At 36.3% G+C, this 21,045-nt stretch overlaps 2 protein-coding genes across 2 annotated transcripts; both read left to right on the forward strand.

The window, feature by feature from the left end:
• The first annotated feature begins 5,595 nt into the window (after positions 1-5,595).
• Positions 5,596-10,017, forward strand: LOC136263564 (uncharacterized). Its single transcript, XM_066058178.1, has 6 exons — positions 5,596-5,610; positions 5,646-5,697; positions 5,757-5,799; positions 5,854-5,975; positions 6,021-6,156; positions 9,353-10,017. Exons 2-6 carry the CDS (start codon positions 5,651-5,653, stop codon positions 9,899-9,901), a joined length of 897 nt encoding a protein of 298 aa, XP_065914250.1. The 5' UTR covers positions 5,596-5,610; positions 5,646-5,650; the 3' UTR covers positions 9,902-10,017.
• A 1,656-nt stretch (positions 10,018-11,673) lies between these two features.
• Positions 11,674-15,057, forward strand: LOC136264610 (uncharacterized). Its single transcript, XM_066059383.1, has 5 exons — positions 11,674-11,794; positions 11,846-11,897; positions 11,983-12,098; positions 12,148-12,277; positions 14,363-15,057. The coding sequence occupies exons 1-5, from the start codon at positions 11,748-11,750 to the stop codon at positions 14,903-14,905; spliced, it is 888 nt and encodes a 295-aa protein (XP_065915455.1). The 5' UTR covers positions 11,674-11,747; the 3' UTR covers positions 14,906-15,057.
• The last annotated feature ends 5,988 nt before the right edge of the window (positions 15,058-21,045 follow it).

A 21,045-nucleotide genomic window follows, 5' to 3' on the forward strand; every position in this document is an offset into this window, starting at 1 on the left:
GTTGAGGATATGGCTGAAGAAAAGCGACCTTGTCAATTGAGCAAAAGTTTACTATATTGAAAAGGATTACTGGAGGAGCAAGTTTAAGCAACATTGCTAAAGAATTATGGTATTGGCAAATCAACTGTAAGTGACATTAAAAAGAATGAAGATAAGCTAAAGTGAAGAAGTGACTAGACTAAGTGTTATTCACACCAAGTGTTTCACTTGGTATGAATGTCAAGATGAGTGCACTACCCCATCACTTTCAGTAATGCCAAGCAACTTACTCTTGACACTTACTTTCATTCAACATAACTCCAATAATGTATACACTGTACTGTAAAACTTTATGTATGTGAAGACCTCTTATATACTTATTTAGTCAATAAAAACTTAAAACACAGTGTTAATTGATGATTCACAAATCCGAACGTTTCAGTAATCTGAACAGCCTTTGGTCCCAGGGGAGGTCGGATTTGTGTGGGTCCACTGTACTATGCTTGGTACTTTTCAGTGTAAACAGTACTCCAGTTACTATCTATTTCTCCTGTTACTTTTTGTCCTTGTGGGCATTGACTTTATTTTGCTTCTGTTTATTTCTAATGTCATTGTTGTTGATGGAAGCATAGTTTTTTATGTGAACATTGTGAGTATTTATGGCCCTATGTTCTTCCCCAGGTATGCACTGACAAAGTATGTCTATGTACTAACGTCATTTCTTAACCTTGATTTGGGTGTTGAAGTGTGCCTTTACAATGGTATGGATGACTATGCTAAAATGTGGCTACAACTGATATTTCCCATTTAACATTACTCATCATAACAAGTCGATAGTTACTCTGCTAGAACACAGAGACTCACTGCACACACAGAGCCCTACCAGTTAGGCTTGCACCAATTATGCTGGCATAATTTCGAGCATAATAGGCTAGCAAAAGCATCAAGCATTATGCCAGCATAATAGGACGATTTTCAAGATTTTAAATTAAATTTGCAATGCACATGCCAAAACTACAGCAAAACGTGAACACACTATATACATGCATTTCATATCAAGAAAACATACAATTTATTGTTTCTTGGCTGATTATTTACACTTCATGGAAAAAATCAAGATACTCTAATAGAGCAGTCACTTACTCTAATACAACAGTCAGGAAAGACTGATACACTCTAATAAAACAGCCAACTCTAGAGCATAATCTTAATTTTGAAAGCATAACTTTGAGCATAATAGGCTGAATTTTTGAGCACTGCTCAAAAGCTTAATAGGCTATTTTCAAAGCATGATTGGTTCAAGCCTACTGCCAGTTCTTGCCACACTATTTCTATTGTCCTATACTAAAATATTACATACTGTATCCAGTGTCTTGTTCCTTTATTCTATAATAACTAGTCTTCCCAGTAAGAACAGTAAACTAGTGTGGTCAGTTGATACAGAAGTTCAACTCTTTGGACCGAAATTCATTGCTTTATTTATTGTGTGTCTACTTTTATTCATGATGCTATTACCATTCAATATGATTCTAATATTTACAAGGACCTTGTCACAATTCAAATGTATAAATCGTTTCAAGCCACTACTAGATGCTAATCAAGGTCCATATATAAGGGCAGATTCTATTATTGGACTGGTTTACAATTAGCTACTGTTAAGAGCAGTGTTTTATGGAATATCAACTCTTGATAAGAACACTAATATGATGATAGGTAACCTTATACTTGGTAATTTTGAGTGTATTTTTTGTTTACACTGACCATTCAAACAAAAAATTACCAAGAGCTCATGTTACGTTTTAATCTTCAAGCACTTTTCATGGTACACCACTTCAAACTCCATTGCAGTCAATACACTAGTTGGTATAGCTGTAACACAGTTTATCATCTTGGCTCTATATATCAGATGAAGTTATGTAGGCAAGTTAAAAATCATCTCACCAAACTGTTTGCAAACTTGGCAACAGAAAGATTTTTTTCGCTTTTTCAAACCACATGCAGCCTGTCAAAGCCAAACATGCTATAGCATTACAGAATTCAGTACCAAAAACTGCATATAACTACAAGGAATTTCAAGAGCCACTAATAGAACAAGGCTATTGATTAACTAAAACCGACACCATTATTTTTATTAATTTATTAAGGCTTTACAGCACAAGTGCTGAAGGTCTGTAGAACGCCTGGTCCTACAGCCTGTTTAAAGTTGTTACATAAGTGTGTTTGAAAAGGTGGAAAAAGAAGAAAAAATCCATGACTGGACCTGGGCAGCCTCGAACTTGCAGCCATTCAATTAACACTCAAACACTTACAGGAGTCTGCCAGGTGGTCAGGATTATTTTAAACTGCTCGATATTAGCTACATTAAAAGTTTTGCTCGCACACTGTTGACTTAAAAGCAATAGCAAGCAACTGGCTATATTTTTCCTATAATTATTCTGTAACAGAAAATATTCTACATTAAGTTTCATTCTATAGATACAAGAAGCTTTGTGTAGCTCGTAATGATATATGTACGTATTCTGTTTGTGATTGATATGGATGGGTGACAAGAGCTCTCTTGTCTATCATTAGCATTTTATCATAGCACTGCATAATAGGGATCTTGGAAGTTAGGGCTTTCTTGTCAAAGAATATCACCCAAAAACCAGCATGACTTTTCTTTCATGACAACTTGGCAGCATTTAGGTTAGGCATATATACCCAAGACCACAAATGTGTTTACAGCTACGTATCTCAAACTCTTCCAGCCAGTCTTTATACAATTTTTTTGCTGTTGTTTAACAGAATTCTCTACTAACTGACTGCTATGCGCTTAATTTTTTTGTTCAGTTGATGTCACTTAGGCCAAGATGTGCCTTTCCACCACCTGCAGCAACTACAATGCATGCATCATGGACTTGCATTTACTGAATGCTTCATTGTTTTCCACTACTAGTGCATATGTAGGTGTTTATTCACAATAACACGTCATGGCTACAGAGGCAGTTCTTGTGCTGTTCTGTGTTGTTTGTAATAATTGTATAATAGGTAGATATGTTATGGTTTATCATTAGTGTTGCACCAATAATCGGTTGAATTATCGGTAACAACCGATATTAGTTAATTTTACAAGTATCGGTATCGGCTACGAAGCGGAAATAATTTGCCGATTAACCAAAACCCACAATCAATCGTTAAATTTACGGCAATGAACAGGTGAAAGTAAAGAAGGTGGTGAATATAGCAGTAAGTGGTTTGTTGTAACTGTTTTGTAACTGTTTTGGCTTGTTTGTTTGCACAAGTATGGTTGCAAGGCTATAGTAGGCTGTGTATATTTATCAGCCGCCCACGCAATTAGTCGATCACTCTTCACAAAGGGTCTGTAGTCCCACTAAAAACACTGTTTGATAAGCTTAGCTGTTGTATAACTACTTGGCTTCCTTTTCCATGAAAGGAGATAGTAGCAAAACTGTATAAAACATTGTAAGAATGGGCCGCCCACGCAATTAATTACATTGATTACATTAGCATTACAAATGCAGTTTATACACATAAACATTAGGTGATTTTCTGCTCCTCCTCCTCTGTTCTGAAGAATTGAAGAATATTGGTAAATATCGGCATATCGGTTACAGGAATAGGCAAATAATCGGTACCAGCAAATGTGAAAAAATGCATATCGGTGCAACACTATTTATCATACAGTATACGGTTACCGTAGTACTGTATATTAGGGATACACCCATCTCACATGACTTCCCCTTCCCCTTTTGAGTACTGTTCTGTGCCCCTGAAGTAAAGTATCCTAAAGTGAAATGAAACATATCTAGAAATTGTGACAGATCCCTAGGCCACTCAAGTTCTGGCCAAACACCGCATTTGGTGCCAAGGCCAGTCCATCTAAGTAGGAAGAAAGTGTTAAGGTTACTATCCAGTTAGGCACTGGAGGATGATAAAGCTACTGTACAGTTGTAGATCTAAAAATAGTGTATAGTACATTAACAATGCATAATATACCACACAGCAAAAAGTGGATTTCCAATAGTTTCACAAAACACAAAAACACAGGTAACTAATTTTGGGGTAGAAGGATGCATTCATCAATTCTTTTTCATAATCACATGCAGGGGCGGATCCAGGAGTTGGCAAGGGGAGGGGCACAAACAGGCTAAGTTGTAGATTGTTGGGTAGAGCAGACTCTCTTGTAATTTTGATCACTCCTTAGTAGGTTGATTTTTGTCATGGCCTTTGCAGATGGTTGCGAAGTCTTAAGAATCTGTTAAAAGGCTATGAAAGTCTTAACACCGGCAATACGATAATTATTTTTAGAGGCGCTTAGTACGTACGAAGGTGCTGGATGACAGTTTGATAGTTAGTTTTAACAATAAATGGAGGTAATATGCAGTTTCCATGAGTTATATAGATTGAGTTTGGTCTGAGAAAATGTATAATATTTCTACCAAAAGAAGTACTGCTCTTCCACAGAGGGTGTGGGAGAAGGGGGGGCATTTGCCCCAAATGCCCCATCCTGGATCCGCCATTGACATGAAACATTTAACATACCTAATAGATAACTTAAGTTTGATATCAACCAATTCACTAAAGGAAATGACTTGTGCATGCAAAGATTAAAGGGCTTCTACTAAGATTGGTAGCTACATTCTCACAACATTGATCGCCACTGAACAAGAGGTATATTAATTGATGCCAAGAAGGTGGTAGACAAGTGTACAAGAAGTCACGGTATATATCTGCGCACTATTCAGGAATATTTGGCCTCACTAACATTGATAAAGTATCACCCACCACCCATCATGTACACTGACAAGTAAAACTGTTTGCCGATGGCATGACTACTGTGGCTATTTACATGAACCTTGTACAGTAGCTTTTACACATTATAGCTTATGGGACAGTTCAAGGAGTTTTGCATGAACATACCATAATGAACATGCCATGATGAACATGCCGTAATGAACATGCCATAATGAACATGCCATCATGAAGACTATGCTCAATCCCATTATATCAGGAGACTCAGGTGGCCAATGAAAAATTTTCTAGATGTACATAAGGTGTTCTAAAAGTGATACTTTCAGCCTCAGTGTGTAGATACACCAAATGAAACTCTAGGGGGTCTCATGCTCCTCTAGGAAACTTTACTTTTGAGATGCTATTTGGAGGCTATGTAGGTGCTAGTTATCTGACAGTGTTCAGGCAATGTTAGATCAGACCAATTTTTCAAATTTTATGTATGTTTTTTTTTCATTTTAGTTAGAAAGTGGCAAGGCTCTTGCCTCACTTAATTGCTACTCTGATGCTCTTATATAATCATTGCACTTTATCACTACCCTGCCAGGGACCACTTACCAAAAGCTTAAGCCTGTACAGCAGAGAATAAAAACTTAACACTAAATCTATGTTAACTGAATGCAGAAAAAATCCCAGACCAGGTGACTTGAACCACAGACAGTTTGCAGTCTAGCTACCTGATGAGCCACATGGGATCCAAGATTTCTTATATTACTATGCCTGCAATGCTTAGCACATTCCATCTACCACACATTGCTAGCACTGCATGTATAGAAACCTTTAAAATACTAAACTAACAACTCCTACATGCACACCAACTCCCTAGTAAAACCAAACAAAGTAACCATTGTTCAATTGTAGTGTATCTTTGACAGTCAACATGAAGTTACCAGTGGCTCTTCTTGTAGTAGTGCTGCTTAAATTGAGGTAAGGAATTTATTAGCAACTATGGTATAGTATTGTAACAAACAAACTTTACAATAAAGTCAAGCTACAAGAATAGATTCACAAGATGAAACTGTTAGCAAGGTATATGATTGTTATGTGTTTAATAGTAACACACCATGCCTCACTCTATTATAGCGTTCCACTACCACTACTCCTACTAAACAGTGTACTCGTGATAATGACGCAGAAAGTGTTTACAATCCAGCTAATCCTTCAGTTATTTGGATATGTAAGAACACAACATGGACCCCATTTGAGTAAGTTAACCACCTACAAGAGTGACTTTAACAAAACTTATACAGGTTGGTAGCATCAGCTGGGAAAACTAAGGAACAGAGTGCTACAAACTGTAAACAGATTAAAGAAGAATTGTCTACTACTGACAAATGTGCCAACCAACGTACTGAAAGTGGTGTATACTGGGTACAGGATATACAGGTGTGTTGTGATAGTTACTAATCAAGAGTGAATACTATATATGTGAAACAGAAAGTGCATGAGTATAATGGCAAATCTTGGCCTGCGATTTGGCATTGATATTTCATAACCACTACTCAGAGGAAAACTAATATGATAAAACATTATTATAGGCATTCAATGAGTCATCAGATATGATTTATATAGCAAAGAAATGCAACCAGATTTGAGATCAGTAACCTGGCTTCCACACACACAAAATTAAACTCACATTTTAACCAGAAATATGAATGGATTGCTGGCCTAATACACTAACATAATATTATTCCACTCTATCTTTTCTTCACAACCAGTGAGTATAGTTCCTGTTCCAGACCTTGTGAAAGCAATGAGTGGAGGTTTGGCACTATTAAATGCCCATGCATAGCTTTAATATGTTGGAATGGTGTGTAGTGAGCTGTAAAGCCTTGAAGAGCTGGCCAATTCTGATTTCCTTCATTTGGGAGTGATTTTATTGCAAAGAGGGTTTATGGAGAGCCCAAATTGGATCTCTAAATTCCATTAGTTTTCTCACTTTGTTTTATAGACTACTGTACTATATTAAGCCCACCCAAAACAGTTTTGATATCAGAAACTTATACACTCACACAGTGATCATGATAGCTAATAAATAGATAAATAATTGGTACAAATTTTAGCTTTATGCACTGTGAAGTTACTACAACTGAAATGATAACCTGAAACTGCCATACGTATGCTAATAAAGGTTCATATGTCAAAGTCAGGTTTTGTCAAATTTGTTGATATTTGATTGATATTCATTGATTCATTGTTGACTTATTAATTTTTGGGACTAACCAATTTTGATAAAATTAATTTTACTGTTGTGAAGAGGCTGTCCTTTTTTGGAGACATAATACTAATGGTAGGGACCTCGGATCAGAAATTGTCCTTTACAAAGAGGTTTATGTGTTCTTTACATGCATGGAGGGTCCTTTAACAAACGTTCCACTATAGACCAATTATTTTCATGTCGCCTCTGATAATCTTTGCCAGAGGATGATGAAATCAATGTTCTGACTAATAGGGTGGAAATGTTAATTTCTGGCACTTGAAGCACAAAACAACAAGCAAATATCAACCATGCACGCTGTTAAATGGTGTCCATGTTACATATAACAAATGTTGGTAGGTAAGTAGAATTCTAAGGAATGAGAAAATAACAGGAACGAAATGTGAGAAGGGGGACCAACTGCAGAAAATGCTTGATAAAAGTCATCATGTCAATATATAAATGGATTTTCTCTGCAGCATTTCTGGATGCCTAGCCAGTATATACTGGCTAACTTGTTGACTGTCAGTAACAGTGTGAACAGATATTTCCTTTTCTTAAAATATTTGGATCTTCTACATGTTTAAAGTTTCAGAGAAGTACCTTTCTGTGTATGTATATAGTTCATAATGTTCACCTGTTACTTCAGGGTAGAAGCCACATGATGGGGTATGCAGCAGTATGCCTGTTGAGCTGGATGCTATTAGAGTTCTGTCACTTTTTGCTTATTAAGTAAATGTTCAGAGTTATGTATAGCTAGGTGGTATAGTATCTACAATTCTTAGTAGTTGCTAACTCTGTAATTTATTGCTGAATTATAACTTAACTTTGTGACATGACTCTGGATAAGTGATAAAGCTACACTGTAAAGCAACAAAATGTTCCAGGCGTACATGATGTAACTGTCAGCATGGTTATGTTAGCTGATTTTTGCTTTACAAATGTACAAAGACTGCAAATTAAAGAAGTTTTAATTACATGAGGGAGTAGGATAACTAACACATAAAATTGGAAAAAAGAACAGAGAAATAATGACACTAGTAAATTGCTGTTATCAGACTTCTAATTTAGCTCTAAAAACACTATTGGTTTTGATCTATTCTCTCAAATTCTTGACTGTTTTATTGGAATATTGCAGGGTGACTGCTCTATTAGAGTGCTTCAAATGTTTTATCAATGCTGCTAAGAAGCATTTTGGTGTAAAATCAATTCCATATAATTATTGACATGATGGTCTCTATAGAGGAATGACTGGATTTATAATTTAACCATTGGTTCCCATATTTTATTCTGTTCAACATAAGCCCTATGACTCTTAATACTTAATGTTTTTCTCAACAACTTTTCAGTACTACTGTAGTGACTGATATCAATGACATTACAAATAGAGTTATGAAAAATTTGAATATCAGTATGATTTTAACTATTATTAGCTACACTCACAACATTTTTTGTTTTCTTTACTACCTTGCTGGATAGCTACACCATTAGGTGCAGAAGTCAAAGATCATTGTATGTAGCTATGCATTTCTTAATGGTGCTTATAAGTTAACAGTCACTAGCTATATTGGATATATAACTAAAAATATTTCAAAAGTCAAAACTGTATAACAAAAAAAATTGGTAGCTATAGGAAACCAGTGTTTAAACTATCAGTACTTTGTTGAAGCCATTCCTTCATATTGGTAATACACACATACAACTACCATAATAGCACATCGTGTTATTTCATTTACAAGATTAAAAAAGACAGCTCTTGACTGGCTGTTTACTTTTATGATTTTAACTATATGTATACTTGATAAATGGAAGTTACATCACCCATGAATATTTCTGCTCCTACATCAAAAATTCTCCTACAGTAGAATCATTGAACAAGTCTGAAGTGATGTAGTAGTCACATACTTTTGTCAGTTGCTTCCAGTATTTTGGTGTTTGGCTTATTAATAAAATATCGCAGCCACCAATTATCACATGATACATGGTGGCTTGGTTCTACTGATGCAGGGTTCTGCGGTTCTCCTATATTTTTTTTTACAATAGGACCACTGATATGTACAGTCAACTTATAAGGTTTGAAAAACTGCGGGTTCCTGACTTAAAGTCACAAAATTTGTACAGCTATCTGATCAATCATAGTATAACCTGATTCACACCTCACATTAATCTTCAGTTGGAGGTTACTCTCGAAATGAGGAAAAACTGGAACCCAAGTTTACTTTCTTAGATTTGGATCAATATATGGTACAACCTCCCAATAAACATGCATTGTATGTCAATTCATCGCTAAGTCCATGTGTTTGAAAGACCATATGATGCACAAATTTACAAAATTTTTCTTACCAAATCTTATTGAGTGCTCTTGATATATGGTATATTTTTCAGATCTACTGTGATATGAATACCAGTGGTGGGGGATGGACTCTTGTTTGGAAACACACTTACATGAAATACAAAACACTATACAAAAACATGTTCTACTACTCTAAATATTACCAATCGTGTGCCATGAATGATACTGAACAGGGATGGTGTAACATACCGAACAAAACTCGTTTCAACCCCACTGAACAAATGATAGTAGCATATCACAAAGGAACAATAGTTTATGCATATAAAGGTTATTTCAATCGCAACATCGATTACCACTGGACTGGAGCTATACTACTTGATGCTAAGATGGTAATAGATCAGTGTACAAGAAGTGACACTACAGGAGCAACACCAGCTCCATCTGTACATACTACAGGAATTCTGGGCCTCAGCTTTGATAAAAAATCGCCCAGTAACCATTATGAGAATTGTGATACCTATCATGAAGGAACAACACTGACAGCCCCTAAAGAATGCCGATGGCACAATTGCCGTCTTCCTTCCTCTATTTCTAGCAAACAAACAGACACTGATATGGCTGTGGCTATATTTGTCCGTTAGCTGTTTTTGTTGAGCTAGCAACTGCTGTTGATCTGTGTAAAAGTAACATTGAAATGTGTACAATGTAAAGTATATTGTGTGTTAAACATTTATTTAGGATATAGTTGAATTTCAAACTTGGGTCTAGTTTGTACTGTACATCTCAATCAATGCAGTGACTATTCAAACTCCACTATCCAATGCTCAAAAATGATGCTTAAGCTCATACTTTTAAAATTGATTGTTTAGTGCAGCTATAGCTACTATTCAAGATACATAGTAAATACAGCTGCTGATTAAATAAATGACAGCTAGCTAAATATTAGCCACAGACAAATTGAGCAGACATATGATTATTGTGTGCTGTACTCCATGATTCTGGCTATGTAACAAAGAGAAGAAACTGAACATTAGTTGAAATTGCCACTTTACTTGCAAACAACTATATTGGTGATGTGTATAGCTCCATGTTCGCTTGGTAAGTAATATCTGAGAGGAGTAATCATGCAAACACGCAATATCAATATTTTCTTTTATATATCGCACAGCAGTTGCCATTTGGCCACTTGTTATCATGCTACAGTTTGTTATCACATAGAATATAAGCACTATTTTTATGATTACAATTTAATCTATATTGGTACATTTGGGGTCACCCAGAGGAAGGGGGGGAACTGGGGGATTTGCCCTACATGATGAGCAGCTGAAAAGTTTTTCTTAAATTTAGCAAACCAAAAATAATACGTTGATCAGTACTCAATTAAAACACTTATCACATAGTGGAAGGTCAGAGTTGAGCAATTCAAAGGTTAACACACAGATACTGTATACAGGCACATGTTTGTACTGTATTAGTTCTCCAGCCACATGCTTGTCTGCAGTCAGAAATGGGTCCAGAGTTTTAAAATGGACGATTCCACTCTTCCTTTGGAGCATGGTTTATTGTAGCTTCAGTCTAGCTACCTGATAGTAGTAATATATATAGTTCATAAAACAATGTACCATTGTTAACTCTTACCACTAAGCCTTTACACTGCTTGAAGGTTCTTAGTTTACTAATTTGTTAAGATGCCTTACTGTAGTTATACTGATAGTAAAGTGTCAGTAAACTTAAGTATATGGAACATAATTATTTTACTAAGTTTTAAACTCTCAGTAAAACATCAGTGAATGCGGGTTTACTGAAAAATTACTAAAATAACAAACAATTAACTGTTCCATATACTGGGGGTATACCACTGTAGTAAACTAAGATACTTCAAGCAGTGTTAGAAATGTACTGAAGCCCAAAACAATAATTATTTTAGAGGTGCTTATTAATATGCATAAAGATCTAGTAGATATACATGATTTTGCAGTAAAGAAAGGTAAAATGACTGTATTGTCACTTAAGTCAACAGCATGACAATGTAATCTTTCATTGCGGAATAGAAATTCAATAACCTATTAGAAACAGATCATAAACAAATACATGCAAAGACCACATTGCCATCCTAAAAAGTTTTAATAGTATTTATTTCATTGCATATTTGGTAACAATTTCTTGACTTTCACAGGAAACTGCAAAAATGTTAACAGAGCTAGGCTACCCAAAGAAACAACCAACAACAAAGTGATACACAATGTAGTTATGATCTCTATTTTTCTATTTATAGCGATCTGGACATAACCAAAATAATTCAATACCAAATACCCAATGATCCGTCCACTGTCCATTGATCATGCTACATACCAGTGTGGGAGGCTCAATTGACTAAACAGCTGCTGCACAAATTCCACCCATTGGCCCATCGTATAGCCAAACAAAAGGACTAAATATTTTGGTAGTAGTAGTAGTAGTAGTATTTGAGTGCCTTTTCTTGTCAACATGAAGATAGCAGCTCTACTTATTGTAACAGTGCTGTTTACATCAAGGTACATAAGAGCATTTAAAATTGTACATACTCAGTATAGTTTTACAATTAGCCAAACTACAGCATCAGATCCACAAGATGGACTAGTGTCAGCTGTCAGCAAGGTGAATATATACATTACTTGCATGTGGTATGCAGGAAGACAGAAGATTGCATATAGAATAGATTATTACGTATTTCTGTGTTTAGCGTTCCACTGTTCCTACAAAACATTGCACTAGTGAAAATGATGCAGAAAGCATTTACAATACAACTGATCCTTTAGTAATTTGGATATGCAAGAGCAAGATATGGTCCCCATTTGAGTAAGTTAACTAGCAAAAGAATTAAATTAAACAAAGCTTGTATGTACAGGTTGGTACCATCTGCAGGAAAAACTAAGGAACACAGTGCCACAAACTGTAAGGAAATTAAAGATTTGTTGTCTGCTACCAATTGTACCAGATCTCCTGAAAGTGGAGTGTACTGGGTACAGCATATGCAGGTGATTTATAAAATATAGACATTAGGGCCAAGAAATGTAGTGATTATAATTAATTAGATTGCACACTATCTATAGCTCTACAATTTCTTTAGCTATAGTGACCTCTTGTGGGCTACAGAATGATTTCCATGTTATGTCAAGTCTCTGCTTCATGCTTGTTTTATTTGAGGACAAAAATAGGGACCCGCCGATTATGCTAGCATAATTATGAGCATAATAGGTGCCTGAAAGCATTAAGCATAATGCTAGCATAATAGGTAGAATATTTGTGTAATAGTATGAATTCTAGCTTATTAAAATAGTTTATCACAGAAAGATCGATATACTCTAATAGAACAATCAGTAACTCTAATAGAACAATTAAATAGCTGACTGTTCTATTAGAGTATATCGATCTTTTCTGTGATATGCAGTAAGTTAGTGTTTCAGCCACTTATCATTTATCCATAAACTGAAAATTATTAGCAGAGCATGAGAACTGAGGCATAAATAATTGAGCATAATTTGAGCATAATAGGTAAGTATTGAGCATAAATTTGAGCATATAATAGGTAAATTTTTGAGCAGTGCAGCATAGCATAATAGGTAAAATTATGAGCATAATCGGCGGGTCCCTAGACAAAAAGAATGTAGGAATGTGTCTTAAACTAGCCAAGAGTAGTATGATGGGGTTTATCGAGGCTACAAATATAGAGAACTGAACATCCACAAGAAAACATTGGATTTACAAACCATAATATAGAAACTGTTCTAACCTTCCCTGAAGTGGTACAAATGTAAGTAAGATTTATCATGCCTTCATTTCTCGTTTTATTTGAGGACAGAAATGCATGGCAGCCTATGGTGCTAACAAACATTTTGATTGATTTTATTGAAACAACCTATACAAAAAATGAAACAGAAACTCGTGGCAACATAGAAACCATGCATGCCCAAGGTGCAAGCCATCTTGTATAGATTGGAAACCTAAAATGAAAGCTACCATAAATAAGTTTCCTTGTTTCCCATCAACTTAAGAACAATCAGGCAATGAACGTGGTCAGCTACACCCCATGCCATAATATTATTATTTGGTGATCCTTCAAAACGACAATGCACTGTCCACTAGTTTCAAACAACAGACTAGCTACAGTGGATGTTTTGATTTTAAGCATTTCATAAGTGTAGCTAACAGAAAGCAACAAAGCACTTTCCCAGACATGAAGTAGCATAGTAACACTTTTCATAGAAGTTTGGATCCTAAAAATGCCTCCCAGTAAATACAGTGGCTTTGAGTTCTATACTAGTGGCTGACTGCTCTATTAGAGTACCTCAATCTGTAATGCAAACTAAAGACAAAGTTGTATACAGGCAGGTGGCACTGTGGCAGGAAACAAGGAATTAATAAACGTGACCGGGCCTACAAAAATAGGGCATGTGGACACAAACTACACCCCATCACATAACATGTCATATCTCAGTATTGGGATAGAATATTTTCATTCTGTAACTTGTATTGTAAAGCCAACTGCATGGTGAATAAGTGCTCAAAATTTCACGGCTACAGAGTCATGGAATACAACGTTATGACACATCAAAGTTTGAAAAAGTAGGCAATTTTAATGTGCCCACATCAGGCCACATGCCCTATTATCGCAAGCCCAATCACAAATGTTACCTATAATTGTGAGAATTCAATAATTATTTTTCATTTTACCAGCAAATACACTACTTGTATGAAAGATACAGTACAGATGTTGCTAGCTGCAGTACTTGATGTTAAATAAGTGTTCCTGTCAGCACTGAACAAACTTTTACTATATCCACAGAGTTACTAGGGAATAAAGTTGCACAAATTTTAGTTCTTGAGCACTCTAGTATTAAAACGACACGACAACAGAATGGACTCGGTGTAATATATCCTGAAGAAGCCTTCACACAATGAGAACTATGGTTTAGTGTGAAAATAAGCCACCATATATGCTACATATTATGACATGTCCCTACAAAAACACAGGTTACTGACTCACCATGCAGGTAGTGTAGGATAACATGACAACACCATGCTTGTGCACTTCATTTACCACCAACGCATTTCTTATACAGATCTACTGTGACATGACAATTGATGGTGGAGGATGGACTCTTGTTTGGCAACACACTTACATGAAGTACAATCCACTTTATACTAACATGTTCTACTACTCTGACTACAATCAACCTTGTGTCAAGGATGCTAGTCATCAGGAATGGTGCAATGTACCTAACAAAACTCGTTTCAACCCCACTGAACAAATGATGGTAGCATATCACAAAGGAACAATAGTTTTTGCATATAAAGGTTATTTCAATCGCAATATTGATTACCACTGGACAGGAGGTATACTACTTGATCCTAAGAAGGTAGTAGACAAGTGTACAAGAAGTAATGGAGTTCCACCAGCACCATCTGTGCAAGTCTCAGGAATATTTGGCCTCAACTTTGATAAAGCATCACCTACCAACCATTATCTCAACTGTAATACATATATGACAGGATCTACACTGACAAGTCAAAACGATTGTCGGTTTCGTGACTGTGGCCTCCCATCTTTTATTTCCAGCAGAGCACAAGACACTGACATGACCATGGCTATATTTGTCCGTTGATCATATGTAGTGGTATTTGCTATTTTTCAGAGTATTGACAACTGCTGTAGACTATAAAAATTGTTGTGTGTTTAAACTTGTAAGATTAAATGTGTTACAGGCATGCTTATGCATCTTCACAAAATGTCTGTAGTTATGCTTTTTATGTAAATCACCACTATGTTATTTAGGAAATGAAGGACATATACAGTACTACAATTTGAGTCTGCACTATACACATTCAGATTTACATGTTATAGCAATTCAGCCGACAGCTGTGCAAAACAACATTCTCGATGAAGTGTTACTAGCTGCACATAAATCTTATGAGCACCTCTTAGTATCCCTTTTATTACAACATTAAATATCATCCCAGTGCTACATTTAGCTTAGTCTTCTATATAAGGCTGTGCTTACTGTGAGTACTGAGATACAAAGAGATAATATTATATGGAATTATGGATCTGCATTTCTAAATGTTACCAATAATTAAAATGAGCTACGTAGTAGAATAGAATGTATGCAAAAACAGCCAATGGTGCAACCTTTGTAGCTTGGGTAAACAAGTTGTGAAATCAAAGGCAGCAGCCAAGAAATACTCAAAATGTTGTTTCATTGTAACATAATAGCTAGTAAACCCATATGAGCTAGCTGCTCATACAATTGACTAAGTTAACTCAACACAACTGAACTCTGAATATATGAAATGGTAAAAGGCTATGCATGTTTTTTGTGTCTGTACTTTGTTCACTGATCATGCACTCTCTTTTGTATTGCATAACTCTCACACATGCACAACTATAAATAACCAGAGTGGTATATCATTCAGTTGTGTTGAGTTAACTTAGTCAAAAGCACAAGCGACCTCTGCTACATTTGGCATAGTACACAACCATAATTCTAAGTGTCATGCAGGTGTGGTACAAAACAGTCTGTGGGTGCAAACTAATGATAAATACAGGGTGAGGTAAACAGAAAACACGATTACAATGTCACACGTATACATAATAAATAGTCATATTCTTACAAAATGTTTGCCAAACATCCAATATAACTGAAGCTAATGTTCCATCAGTTATCTGGATATGTAAGAGTAAGGAACAGAGTGCTACAAATTGTAAACAAATTTAAAAAGAATTGTCTACTACTAACAACTGTGCCAGCTGACCTCCTGAAAGTGGTGTATACTGGGTACAGGATATGCAAGTGTGTTGTCATATTTACTTATAGTAGTGATTTGGGGCAAATATTTGAAGCAGACAGTGCATGAGTGTAATCGACAGACATTTGAAATTTTAAAAGTATTTCACATTAATTTTTTGGCCTGTAACTTGGCATTGTGGGTCTATTATTTATAGGAACATTATTATAGGCTCTCCATTGTGTGAAGATGAGCCATCAGAAGCAAATTTACAAAAAAAATTAAAATCTATAAAAGCGGGCATAGCAAGAAAAGTCTACAAACTATAGTGGAACCTGGACACTTTGAGACCAATTGGTTTTGACAAAATTTTACTGTTATAAGGAGGTAAAATTCTGAGATAAAATTGTAATGGTAGAGGTCTATGGGGACATCAGAAACTGTCCTTCATGTAGAGGTTAAATGTACAATGTTCTATACATGGATGGCCCTTTAATAGATGTTCCACTTCAATTCTCTTCAGCTAAACCTTTACCACTGGATGATGAAATCAATGATGTTTTGAAGGGTAACTGTTAACCTTAATTGTACATTGCTGGCATTTGAACCACAAAACAAGTATGCATCAGCCATGCTGTGTGCATACCACAATAAGTAGAATACTAGGGATGGAACAGGAATGGAATTCAGAAGGGGAACGACTATGGAAAATCCCTGATTAAAGTCATCAGTTGACACGTACAGGTCAATTTTACTAGCACTTACTATTCAACAAAACACTCTAATTGAACAACCAGGTTTATATTCAGATAATCAAGGTGCTCACATAGCAGAGATAACTTAAGATCTACTGTATTCATAGACTCTGTTACGTCCCTTGTTTAAGGTGCATTCATTGCTGTGATCCCTAGTGGTTCTTAAACTATCATGCGTGTTACATTCTTAAAATTACGTATCTTGAGCTATGGGAAAAAAATATTCACTGTGTAGTTTTATATGTAAATGGTTCACTCTGTGCCTATGTTTTACATGTAATGCAGAAAACTGTGAGCTTATGAGACACACTAAAAACAGCAAAAGGAAACCAATGTGTGGTTCAAGAATTGCAGCTCCTTTAAATAAACTGTTAACTAAACTGACCACTCCTACAGACATTCCTAATATTACCACAAACCAATAAATGAACTATTGTTATTGTGCTGGATTTTGTGATTGTCAAGATGAAGTTACAAATAGTTGTGTTGCTTGTTGTGACAGTGCTCTTCAAAATAAGGCATTTGATAAAGCAGTAGTAATGACATCTTTTAATAAAGCCAAGCTACAAGCTCAGATCAACAAGATGCACTGCTATCAACTGTAAGCATGGTGTGTGTAGTGAGACAAAATAGCTATTTAGCAGTATTTTGACAATATAATGTATGTTTCCAGGGGCGGATCCAGAGTTCGGAAAGGAGGGGTGCACTTTGCTGAAAATTTGAAGAGCAAAAAAAAAGTCACAGCAATAATGGCTACCCTTTACCAAATGTATTTACTATAGACTATATAAAGATCCTTATTCAGATCCTTATTCACAGCTTCGTAGTTAAGCTACACTGCCTCATGAACACTGTGACCGCTTTATTAGAGTGACTGCTCTATTAGAGTATCTCGATCTTGTATGCAATTTTTTTTGAAAGATGTGAAGGAAAGGGGGGGGGGCACGTGCCCCCCCCGCCCCCCTCTGGATCCGCCACCGGTTTCAGTCACCATGATAGCATTCCACTACTCCCACTAAACAGTGCACTAGTGATAATGAAGCAGAAAGTGTTTACAGTCAATTGGACATGTAAGAGTACAACATGGACCCCATTTGAGTAAGGTTAACCTTAAAGAGTGACTTTAACTAAACTTATACAGGTTGTCACCATCCACTGGGAAAACTAAGGAACTTATAGTGCTACAAACTGTTAACAAAATTAAAGAAGCATTGTCTACTGATTGTACCAGTCCTCCTGAAAGTGGAGTATACAGGATATGCAGGTGTGTGAGCATTAACATTAAAGAATGCAGGCGCGGTTTTAGGGGGGTTTCTGGGGTTTCCGGAAACCACTCAGAATTTTTATGATTATTGTAATTAAAGCACACTACGCGACATTTGATTTTACTCCATGTGCCACGTGGCAGAACTGTTAGAAGAAGATGAGAAGCAGTTTGGCGAATACAGAAGCTCAAAAAGCCTGACTGAGGATAGGTAAGTGATCTGTGTATATTACTTGCCAAGGAGAGCTAGACAGTAGCTCATAGGCGGCGGAAAGGAGGGGCTAGGGAGCTGAACACCCCCTCGATCTGTTGAGGGGGTCACGCCGAAATTATCCTTCTTGGAGTGGGGCTGAAAACCTTTGTAAAGATCGAGATACTCTAATAGAGCAGTCACTCTATAAAGTAGTCACATTATTAGAGCAGTGTTTAGTGAGCCATGTAAGGATTTTTATATAGTTTATCAGCTATAAATGTGTAGCTGGTGAGGTGGGCAGCTATTGTCAGCTGGCTGACCTTTTTTTTTTTTTCATTTATCCACTCCCGGTCAGCCCCCCTCATATCAACTACTTCCTCTGCCACTGCAGTAGCTACCCTTTGCATGGATATCCATGCGTGAGTCCCTATGCCTAGTGAAATAGCAATTACAATTATACAGTGTGGCTTTGTGAAAGAATGTTTTTTTTTATAGCAAGGCTAGTGACTTCATTAAATATAGCTAGATGCAGCTCATTACAAAGAATTGTGAGTTATCAAATGCTGCTAGCTAATTGGAGTAGTGTGTTCAAATGCTCAACCTCAGCGTTAGCAAGTACCAACTACGTAGTCATGCTTAGTATTGCAAACAACCAAGAATGAGGTGTTTACATTATTACGCTATAGGATATAGTGCTAGCAGTTAATCTTGTGCATGTCTGTAGGTTCTGATGTTTGTGAGGGCAGTCAGGAGAATATGAAAAAAGAGATTGTTTGTGTGATCATAGACTCAGATGACAGTTCTGATGAAGACATAATTGAAGTATCTAATGAAGCGACAATTGAAGACATGGGTGCAAACAAGGACTGCATTAATTCTTAAGATTGTTCGAGTACTATTCTACTGCACCACCTTTATAAACCCTACTAGACCAAATGATTTTAGTTCATATATTGGTGAAAGGTTAAGTGGTCACAAGCGGCTGAATGCAATTACCAATCATTTTAAGCCAACTAAAGGTACTTGCTTTCCATCACACACAAATATGGGAAAAAGCAATCCTTTGTTTATGCTTGGCTTCATTGGTTTAGCACTGATGAACATCCATCGCCATAATAGACATTGACAAAGTGATAACTATCTTAGCTACAAAACATTCCGGGTGCATGAAAATGGAGAATATTAATAATTTTTACTTTTATATTGTTGTGTAGCTACGGTACTTTACTACCTCTGTTGTACATGTATCTCTTATAAGAAAATAAGTTGTTTTATTCAGATTGAATAGAATTTTTTACACTTTGTGAGCATAGTGAGATGCCTGAAAATGCATTCAGATTCAATCTCAACTATCATAATTTTTAAAATTTCCTCGGGGGGCATGCCCCCAGACCCCCCTAGAGAGCTCATGCTTCGCATTTCGCTGAGTGCACTTCGCGCACTATGCGGTGACTCCAGTGTGCCACCCTTAAATCACCTGATTATCAGTGTGCAAATCATACACTATGGTCCACAATTTTTTTTGGAAACCACTCAGCAAAATCTCTAGAATCGCCCCTGAAAGAATGGCACCATGATTCCATGAAAATCTGACTGCTTGTCAATTACTGTTGACATGCTGTATGTTAGCTTATGGAATGTTAGCGTAGAGCATTTTTCAAGAGAACAAAATTGCAAATACTTACTTCAAACCTATTGCTCCGGATAATGCAAAGTAGGTGGAACCTTAATTATGAAGGTTTATTTTATGAAAATGCATTGAATCACACAAATGGCACAGGTTTCCACAAATGTGACTGTTTCTGGGGAAACTGGTCTTATTTTTAAGCATTGAAAAATGCCGGTTTAAATTCAGAGTGTTGAATTGACTCCTTGGGTTCTTAAAAAGAAACCTTCATTAGATCTACAAACAATTGCTCTTATAGAATATTGTTCAGCCATCTGGGATCCCTATCATCAGACAAGTATCAGTAAACCAGAAATGATTCAACGCTACGCTGCTCGTTTTGTTCTAAATATGCAATGGCATAGATCTAACCTAAACCATGATAGTATCACAGATATGCTAACCTACCTTAAATAGCCTGCGCTTCAAAACAGAAGAACAGATAATTTCTAGACTCACTTGACTTTTCAAGAACTTACCAGTAATACCTGATCACTGCCTACCATTACCAACTACAGTGTCGTACAACATCACTCAATTACAATCAAGAGTTACAGGTGTTCCTTTTACTTAGAACAATTATTCAATGCAACTCTCTACCTATTCCATATTTTTTGAAGCCACTCATTATATTTACTGGTGTGAATGAATTAAACCAAGCACCTGAAGCAATAGCAACGGACATTATGACTTGACCAGGTCTCTCCATTAGAAACCTTTGAAAAGTTGGATTTAAATGATTTGAACACACCCACATCCAATGATTGTAAAATGTGTGTTGTATGACCTGGCAAGCATAGTAAATATATGTTGTTTTCACAAGCTAATTCAATCAAATTAATTGAAATATGAGAACCATTGAAGTAACAATACTGGCCTTGCAGGTAGGATGTTGTTTAGAAAGACTATGGACCATTGCAAATATATATCACTATTGATCCACCTATTTTTACTGTGTGTTGGATACACAATCATCCTTTAGGGAGTCTGGCACTTTTTGTTTTCGTGGATATACAATCATGGGAGACAGGACTTTACCAGCAGCCGATACACATGACAACACTGTGTCTGTGTCTTTCCCTTTTCAGCTGAAGTGACAGAATACACATGACGTTGGCCTAATTGAGCCAACACCTTCCCCT

Source organism: Dysidea avara, chromosome 8 (assembly GCF_963678975.1).
Source record: "Dysidea avara chromosome 8, odDysAvar1.4, whole genome shotgun sequence".
In the NCBI taxonomy this organism is placed as follows: Eukaryota; Metazoa; Porifera; class Demospongiae; order Dictyoceratida; family Dysideidae; genus Dysidea; species Dysidea avara.